Raw genomic sequence first — 10,233 nt, 5'->3', positions numbered from 1 at the left:
CATTAGCCACAACTGCAGGTCCGGTGCAGTTCCCTTCGAGATCTGGACCACGTCAGAGAGATTCCCATGATGCTGAACCCACTTGGAACTTCAGGTACCACCGCAGAGCCCGAATATGCCATCTGGCATGTGTCACTAGCAGGATGCAAGAGGCCACGAGGCCCAGACGGCCTCAGAGTCAGTCTTACTGAAATCCAGGATACAGGCTGAAACATCTGAATCCTAGCCTGAATATCCTGGACTTGCCATTCGGGAGGATAAGCCAAAAAATGCCCGGTGTCACGAACAGCCTTGATGAAATGGAGCGTCTAAAAGGGAGTCAGGTGTAACTTCAGCATATTGATAGTGAACCCGAGCAAATGAAGGAGGCCTGACGTAGTCTGGAGGTGGGAGAGGACAGCCTTGGGCGAACCCGCCTTCAGCAGTCAGTCATCGAGATAAGGAAATACTGGCATATCTCCACAGATGCGCTGTGATCACTGCCATCACTTTGGTGAACACCTGAGGGGCGCTGGTAAGGCCAAAAGGGAACACGGTGAACTAAAAATGCTCATACATACCATAAACTGCAGATAACGCAGATGGGCAGACAGGGCGGGGATGTCAAAATAGGTGTCCTGCAAGTCCACGCTAACATCCAGTCTCCTTGGTCCAAAGCATCCTGAATTTCTCCATTTTGATGAAGTAGTTGAGGGATTGGAGATCTAGGATAGGACAAAAGCCCTTGTCGTTTTCCAGGACCAGAAAAATGGGAATAGCAGCCACAGCCTACTTCTGGCACCGGCGCCCTCTCTGTGGCTCCCTTGGCCAAGAGAGCCATAACTTCGGTACGGAGCAGTGACAGATGATCGAATGCAGGGAGGGTAGTCTCGAAGGGGAGTAGCCCCTTCGGATGATCAGCAGAACCCACTTGTCTGATGTTATAGACTGCCAGTGGTGGAGATGATGAAACAGAAAAACTCGTCACATGTGGGAATCAACAGTTGTCCAACTAAGCCTGTAAGCTTATTAATCGATCAGGTAAAGACTTCCAAAGTATTATTTATTTTTAAAAGAAATCTTTTTATTGAGACAACTTAAAAATAAAAGAAAACAAAAAGACAATCAGCAAAATCAGTGCATAATCAGTACCAGGTTACTTGCAGTGAGGTTAGCACCATATCATAACATCCAAGTTGGCAGGACCATGTAATTGGTAAGCCATTATCAATCCGTACTTCAAGACCCTCAGCGATTAGGTAGCCATTGTTTGGTTTCGTTGTCTTGATGGGGGTATTGGTGTGCATATCATACCTCAGTATTTTTTCCATTTGCCCCAGATTTCCAACCATTTGTTTGGACAGCCCCTGTTCCAAAGTATTACTTATTAATCTTCTTACAAAGCGAATCACCAAACTCAAACTGGGGTCTAAAAAGCAGTGTATCTACATATCACAACAAAACAACAAATATCTATTCATGATACACAAGACACTTTAAAAAAAAAAAAATACATAACTCTATAAATAACAAAACAGAACATACATCAACAAATAGAAAGGGACAAAACATACATATACTTAATGTCTCTATAGCAATAGGAACGGTCTCTCTTCCAAAACTTTTTTTATACAAATGGATGCCTGCAATTTTTCAATATCATAGACCGTCCATATTAGAGATAGTCCTTTATGACGACACCCATGAGGACAAGTTTCATACTCTGAAATGTTTTGGGGTGTCCGTAGTTAAATATATCATATTTATTTTTACCCGGACTAATTCTGACAAAAAAAAAAAAAAAAAAAAAAAAGACGAGGTCGACACGTTTCGGCCCTCATATTTTGGGCTTCTTCAGGACATAGGAAGTAGATAAATGTGAATCCTGACTTGTTTATGGGCTAGCGGCCAACTGGCACTTCAAGTGTTTCGGCTTCAGACACAGACTATATGCTTCTCCTTCTAAGAAGTGGATATCAATTCCACTTTGGACACACCATGTCCATGACTACCCAGTGCGGTAGTGCTGGCTCAGTTGAACCCCTGTTCCGATCAAATGAGGGGAAACCACTTCATTATAAAAATCTCCTCATGGTCAATAATCGCTCAAATCAGGACAGTCAATATCATGGACCAGTTCCGCTACAGTGGTGGCGATGTTGGCTGATCCTGCCACCAACTGGACGCCCATGATCTAAAAGGGCAACATTATTAAGTTTTAGAGGCTTCAGATGCGCAGGGGAATTGTTGGAGGCTGGACCAGACCACAGGCTACCCACCCACGGGTTGGAAAGAACCGCGCCCTTATCCATGCACAATCTGGGAATCTTGCACAGCTTGGTGGCTGGGATAAGGTTGGCGCGGTTGAAAGCCCCCTCCGTGGTCACAAAAGGCAGACTGGGGATGTGGGGCAGCAGAGGGGCCCAAGGACTTGACCGTAGCCTGTGAGTCCTTAAAGCGCTCAACAGCAGAGTCTGCCTCGTCTCTGAAGAGACGGGTGCCATCGAAGGGCATGCCAAGAGGGAAGACTGGACATCCCCGAAAAACCAAATGTTCTCAGCCAGGCGTTCGAGGGCCACCGTCGACAAAACTGCTCTGCTCAGCCAGTCTGTTGTGTCCAATCCACAGCATATGGTGAACTTCGCTGCGTCTCGCACGTCTGTAACTGCTTCAGAGAGAACGGGCCAGGCCTCCTCAGGGACCTGTGGCAGCACTTGAGCAAACGTTTTCCACAGTGTGTGAAAATAGCGGCTCTATTGCATGCATGCTGTGTTCACTAACTGCAATGCAAAACTAGTTGAGAAAAAAAATTCTCCTCAGAATCTGAACTGAGTGACTGAGTTCCTAGGGCCTAATCATACACCGAATGTGACCTGCTAAGTTACTGCGTGATGCGGTAGCAGTCCAATGTGCTACTATATACCACTGATGTACCAATGTCTAATTAAGGTATTCTGTGACTCTATGTACGCTAGCAGACAAATGTAACGCCGATGTATGCAATGCCAATGTACGTTGTTTTGTGTTTGAATTTCTTAATAAAAATATTTAAAAAAAAAAAAAAAAAAAGGCACATTTTCTTTCGCAACCTTTCCAGTCTGATTTTTGTCCGGGGGAACAGCAGGGAAAGCACAGCGGGAAGTAGAGGTTTGGACTACCAAGCTCTGCAGGGTAGGGTGCTGGGTGAGGAAATTTGGGTCCTCTGGAGTGGGGTGTTGGCAGCAGCCAGTCGCCCTTTTTACAGGAGACCCTGTGCTGGATTTGGACCAGGTCCCCAGAAGGACAAGGGTGAGGGGTTGTTAAACAGGAGTAGGGGGTTCAGAGGAGGAGACTCCCAGTTGCAGCACCTCAATCAAGATGGTCTCGAATGCACCGAGGGCAACTGAAGGTCTAGGACCTCAGCCGCCCTCTGCACCACCACTGCATATGTAGCTCCCTTCTCTTTAGTAACGGTAGGGGGAGAAAGCATGATAGTATCTAGAGACTTGCCCAGTCCCTCGGCATCACCCAGTTCCTCACACCAGTCTAAATTCTGCCCATACTGATATTCTAAAAGGTCCAGTGGCCTCTCACACTCCTCTCAGAGGCCTAGCCCTTCACAATAAGGCTCAGGTTTTGACCTAGGATGCAGGGGTCTTGTAATTGGCTGGTGCCAGGAGCATCGGAAGGACACAGTGGCACGACTGGCACCAGTCCAGATCCATAACTGGATCCATCAGGGCCTGAGCCTCCGACACAGAATCAGATGGGCCCACCCCCTCCATCCCCACGGGGGCCGACACTAAAAAGTGAGGCCATGGCTTCATAGAACTCTCTAATTTGAGCAGGGGTTGCTCTGCCTCCCAGAAAACTATGGGAGGCGCGGAGTCGGCCCAGGTGCAGGTTCAAAGGAACCAGGCCCCAAACACCAATGTCACTTTATCTCCTTTAAGGGTCTCATACCAGAGTGCCCTGACAATTTGGAGTGGGCCAAGGAGGAAATGGACCTCTCTCTCGAGCAGGACTGTGATTTCCGCTGAGTAGCATGTTGGGCAGCTAGCAGCTTCAGGGACTGCTCCCTCAAAGCCTTCGGTGCCATGCCCGGAAGTTGAAGCACGACTTGGAATCATGGTCACGCTCCAAACACATGCAGTACGGCTCCATCACCGGTTAGGCGCAGTGACAGGTGCCACTGGGTTTAAAACATGTCTTCCATTGATGCCTTCCTCGACACACCAGGAAGATACCTCAAAAAAAGATAGACAAAATGTCGCAAAAATCGTGGTAAAAAAGTGGTAACTCTTCTCTTGGATCAGTGCTGGCTGGTGCAAAAAGAACTGACGTCAACGCACCTAGGTGACCCCTATATATGTGCCTTAGACGTCACTACAGGTGAGGACAATGCCACACAGAGCCGACCAACTCCACCTATCGACATGTATGGGTACTGCTCATGGAAAATCTTCATGATCCAGTCGGACGACTTGGGAAATTCAAAGGTAATGAATCTGCGGCTGGATGTCTATCAGATAAAGGAGTGCATGTACAGAAATAATCTTGTTTCGTCACAAGTTTCATTATTTATTGGTGATGTTACACTTATTTTAGGAGCTATGGTGAATGTGTCTTCTTCAGCATGTGAAAAATGTTGAACACCTCATAAGACAGAAGGTCTTTGAGATCACATTTTCTCTCAAAAAATTGTAGATAGTGGTATAGAGAGAAAAAAGGAGTTTACTTTTACAGCAAAATGACAGATATGTTCCTTGTTCATTTCAGAAAAAGTATAACCAGTTGACTGACACATTCCACAGCAGCAGATTGCCAGTTGATTCTACAGTAGCTTCAACACAAAATTCTAAAGCGGAACTAAACATGAGGCACAACTCTATGGTGTGGGAAACAGCGGTATGAAATTCACAGCATTTTCTTATGCTAGTTTAAACACGCAAAATGTAGCGTTTAACTGGGTTTGATCAAAACTAGCTTAAACCTAATGTCTCGAACATTTGAGGGGATGTGTGTATTTGTATTAATTTACAGTGGTTATGCAGCTGATAATGCTGTAAGTAATTCATGACAGAGTTCCTCAATCACGCCGCCAAAATCATTTTGCCAAATCTGTGTCACTCGACTACCCCCTTTCTTGGTCAATTCACATCTTCTATTTTTTAAAATACAAATAATTTGGCAGACAAAGAATGTTGTTTCAGGCATGCCAACAGAATGTTATGGAGTTTTTTTTTTTTTTTTTTTTTAATAGAGGTGTTTGGAAATTCATATTTTTAAAATAATGGTTTTATGCAAAACAGAGAGGGTGCTTAGAAAATATTTGTCAGATCTTTTCAGTTACACATTCCTATTGAAAATGTACAGACCCAATAACCCTTTGAGCACTTTGCAAAATCTACAGAAATGCAGGTAACATTTTCAAATCATGTGAATATGGCCTCAAGACAAGAAAATTAATATAACTGCTGGGATATGAATAATTTTGCTGTAGATTCACATGCTCTGCATATTCCTGTCATCTAGTGCTGGGCATGGACATTTGCAACTTTACTGTACTTAGAAGAAGTTCGAGACACAAGACATACTGTTACTCCACTCTGTCCACAACACACCAACACACTGGCTTCACATCAGATTTTGTTCTGCTCAGCAGGCAAGTAGTGCATGTGGAGGGCAGTGTTGAAGAATGGGTGTGCTGTGAATAGTAAAGGCAGTAAAGGACTGTTGCAAAGTCATCCTTATGCCCTGGGCTCCCCCATTTTGGGCTGACTGGTACTGGTGGTAACTGACTGACTGTCCCTGTGCTCTGTCTAACCAGGCCCAGTGCTATGCTGAAAACATACTAAGAATACAGTGAAAACATCTACATACACTAGGGCACACTATGGATTAGGGTACCCCTATGATTGGCATGACCTCCCCTATAAGGCCCTAGTACATAATAGGGCAGGGGAATCTAAACTACTGTTACGTCCCTAGTATATAATAGGGCATGGCAGTTTAGAGGCCAGCAGCAATTTCTGCACTTGCATGTGTGCACTGCAGAGGCCTGTGATCAGTTTAAAAGCTGGCCTGTGTTGCAGGACTTTTTAAAATGCAAACAGTGCCCACACTCTACTTTGGGGCACTTCTCCCCTGGGTGTCCCAGTGGTGGGGAGGGGGTCCAGTATTTATAAGGAGGACCCTTATAAAACAGGTTTATATGCCTTGGGTTCAGTGAAATTGCACATTTCACTTCCCAAATAGTAGTAAAGTGTTTCCCTAAAATTGAATTTTGTGCTAGGAGCACTGTGAAGTGAGGATCTGGCATATATTTGCATATTCAGAACCCCCTAAAGACTTCCCCAGGTGTTCCAGGGGTAAGGGGTCCTATAGATATAGGCAGGGTCCTTATAAAAGATGTTTTATAAGCCCTGGAATTGGAGAAATTGCCTGGTTCATCTTACCTATTGCAGATACCCAGTCACATAGTTTAACATGGCAGGAAGTTAATAATAATTCCTGAAAGGATAATCATAAAAATATAATACAAGGACTTACCAGAATGGTATTGATAAATTTAACAATATGCTGTTGTTGAACTTATCCTAAAATGTAGACAAGAAGATATAATAATTTCTTGTCTGTAACCCAAAATTAAGCCTTCCCATGCTCATTCCTGATTGGTCAGAGTGAAGTGGATTAGACAGGCTGCTTTGATGAGATAAGTAGCCCTGGGGTGAAGGAGCCATTCTTGGAGGAGAGTTCTGCTACATAGGAATTCCAAAGCAAGTGGAAGGGGTGGTAAACAATCTTTAATAGGAGTAGTAGACAGGCAGACAGGAGAAACCAGTTTCATTTATACCCCTAACTCTTTGAACCCAGCCAGATGGCAGGTTCAAGGAAGGAATGTGCAGATGCCAGGGGGATGGAGACTATGGAGATAAGACATCCTGGAGGTTGGTTTAGACAGCTCTTGCCTCTCTGCTGGGATTTCAACCATACTGAAGATTGGAGATATAGCGCTTTCTGGGAGACCATTGTGCCACACTTTGGAGGAAATGGTCATGTTCTGGGGTGTGGTCCTACACCTCACTGGAGAGGAGTGCCCCACTGTGTGACCTCAGAGAACCCTGAATAAGTATCTGAGAGGAGCAGTGCCTCTCAGATCTGCTGCTTGAAACTAAAGGAAGAAGGGTCGATGCTGGAAGCTTGACTTGCACAAACCAGGTTTGAAGCTAGCTTTTTTTCCAGATGACATTCCTGCCACACTAGGTGGAAAAAACCTCAAAACACTGACAAAACATTGAAAAAAGTTAGTCAAAAATTGACTGAGGGGTAGCTCTTCCCAGATCTGCGCTGACTGGCATAAAAAGAAAAAGCCCGATGTCAGCACGCTGGGGTGACGTCTATATGGACACCGCACACTTCACTTTCGAGGTGGGTGACACCTTTCGGAGCGGAACACCACCACCTACTGGAGCGTACAGCTAAAAAAAAACATCCGGAGCCAGTCCGACACCTGGGGATAATTCTAAGATAAGGAATCTGTGGCTAGAAGTCTCCATTAGATCGAACTAACCATGATGCTAAGTGAAGAGGTCTGGTGTGATCAGAAGCTTCGTGTGGGGATTGACTGACATTGCTTGGAGCATTAAATACTACGACTTTCACACCCAGGTTGGGGCCACCAGGATTAGGATCATGGTCACTTGACTAGTTTTCTTCACCATGTAAGGGACGAGGGAGAGAGGTAGAAAAGTGTAGACAAATCTCTCTGACTACATAATGCATGACCCATGGACGGTGGGAGTGGGTCCCTGGAGGTAAAGTTTTTGCATTTTGCGCTTGTGTGGGTGGTGAATAAGTCTTTGTGTAGGATCCCTCACTTCTGGAAGTGCCTGCGAAGGAACTGGTTGGAGTGTCTACCTAAAAAGTTGCTGATGCTTCCCAGTAAGGAAGTCTGCAAAGTTATTCTCAACTCCGTAAAAGGGCTCTGCCAAACCTCCAGAACCAGTACAGAGAGCTGAGGCAAATGGGTGTTCCCCTGTTTCTGGATGCAATACATGCCTGTCATATTGATGTAAGCGGTCATATTGTCCAACTTTAGAAGTATTGTTTTCCACTGAATAACCTTTTGGAATGTTTTCAGGGCTAGTCTGATGGCTGGCAGCTCCAAGAAACAAGTTATTACGAACAACAAAGTTGAGCTCTTGTTATCAACTCTAGATCCTCCCAACGGCCTTTCGCTTGTGCCCTCTAACCTGAGCCACACTCTTGTAATTGGTGCAGCTGTCACATGGCATGTGGTACAATTGTGAAGCATGGAGCCATCATACCCAACAGTCCGAACAGCTAAGCATTGGTATTTTCTGCTGCTTTTGATCAGCTAATATTCTAAGTAGGGAAAGACATGTATAGAGTTTTTTGCACAGGCAAACTGCTACTACCGCTAGGCACTCTGTAAACATCCTTCAAGCATGGTGACTCCGAAAAGTAATACTGTCAACTGGTTAGTGTGGTCTACTTACCACGCACCAAAGATACTGGTGATGCTCGGGTGGATTGGCATGTAAAAGTATGCATCTACCAGATCCACGCTGACAAGAAATCCCCTCGGTGTTGCAGCAGGGTGTGGTGCGGCAAGGTGATCATGTGAAAGTGTTCATAGAGGATGAACCTTTTCAATGGTTCAATCAATCAGGGGAATTGTAAGCGCGCTACTCACCCGTGAGGGTCTCAAGGCACTGAGGGGGGAGCGGTAGGGGGTCTGTAGATCGGTTAGCCAAAGAGCCAGATCTTGAGGTTCTTCCTGAAGGTGTTCAGGGAGGGGGCACATCTGCCGGAAGCTCGTTCCAGGTCTTGGCTGCAATGTGAGAGAAGGATCTGGTTGTAGGTAGAGGATGAGCTGTCAACTAGCTGTCAGGAAGTACAGGAAGAAAACTTCTGTCCCATGCAGGTGTGCAGCTACTGATTCAAAAGTACCACTTCCAAGGAGCGCTTGAAACTCTTCCTCCAGAAGTTGATGGTTTGAAGTTAGTGTCGGAGCGAGGTGTGCTGTTGGGAGGGACTGTGTGGAATTGGAGGCAATACCCTTTCTGCACAATGGAGACGCCTTACTGTTTTCCAATTGAGCAAAGAAGTATATCAGTCATTCCACAACAAGGTATTTGGTGCTACACCAAGCATAGAACCGGAAGAGAGTACATTTGGTACTCTTGCCATAGATGCATTTTCCAATAAACAAAGACAAAGTCCAGCATAGTAAAGGATTAAGGCCCAGAAGGCACGGTATGTCGAAGTGTAATGGTCGGTGAGTGTGAGGTCTGAAGTGCCGACGTCATGGGTTTTCGTCATGAGATTTAAAGGCAAAGCCACAGGAAATGAGAGAACTGTTGTGGAACCAGTTGACCCTGAAGCAACTTTCCCGAATGTCTAAGCCAGATGGCAGAAGAAAACCATCTGAGGTGAAGCAAGTGAACTGATGCATTGTAGACCAAGGGTGGAGAGACACCAGGTCTTGTGACTCAAACGTCTTTGAAGAAAAATCAGTTACAAAATATAGGCCCAACACTCAATGACAGAAGCATGCAAAGCATGAGTATCTACAGCAACACATACTACAAACATTGTTATTCTTTTTTAGATCATTTTAATGTACAATTCTGTAACCTCCTCAAGGTGGCTTTTCTAGTCCGAAAAAAGGTTTCAAAAGTTCTTTGAAGAATGGGAGATTTTGTCCACCACTATTGTTTTAGGAGGAGCATTGAGATGGGTAGCAAACACCAGTTATTGAGCACCAGGGGTGAACATAATTGTTACAAATATATGTTGCTATGTTTTGGTGCTCCGTGTATTGCGGTTTGTAAATTCACTATTCAACAAATACAGAATAATTATTACATTTGATGGTTGTACTCCTTGATGCAGTAACTGTATGATCTGCATATTTATAGAAAAGCAAGCTGTATGTGACTGTTAACCAAAGCGTTTAATGAAAATAACCCTCACAATTTTTCACGGTTGAAAATCGAAAGGATAACATCAAAGTGAAAGTCAAAGAGAAATTGAAACAATCTTTGGCACTTGAGCAAAACCCATGCTAGCTGATGCTCACATAGAGCAGCCCTATAACTAATTTAAAATGGATACAATTTCTAGATCAAGAAATAGAATAATAAACAAATACAAACATCTCCCTGCCATGGTGAATAAGGAAGTTAGGAGCCACAATGCACCATGTATTGAAGGATTTATAAATGCTAGACAAAATCTCTCAAAAAA

The 10,233-nt window shown here is 44.6% G+C and overlaps 1 protein-coding gene across 1 annotated transcript in view; it reads right to left on the bottom strand.

Moving 5' to 3' along the window:
* Positions 1-1,109: 1,109 nt before the first annotated feature.
* CD2AP (CD2 associated protein) overlaps positions 1,110-10,233 on the bottom strand; it is a 597,230-nt gene continuing 588,106 nt past the window's right edge. The window contains exon 21 of the mRNA XM_085610578.1: positions 1,110-1,346. Within this exon, the coding sequence (XP_085466704.1) occupies positions 1,125-1,346 (222 nt within the window). The 3' untranslated portion in view covers positions 1,110-1,124. The remainder of the gene's footprint in view (positions 1,347-10,233) is intronic.

Source organism: Triturus cristatus, chromosome 6 (genome assembly GCF_964204655.1).
Source record: "Triturus cristatus chromosome 6, aTriCri1.1, whole genome shotgun sequence".
NCBI lineage: Eukaryota > Metazoa > Chordata > Amphibia > Caudata > Salamandridae > Triturus > Triturus cristatus.
Note: the sequence above shows the minus strand (reverse complement) of the source record. Positions and strands in the feature narration are given on the sequence as shown.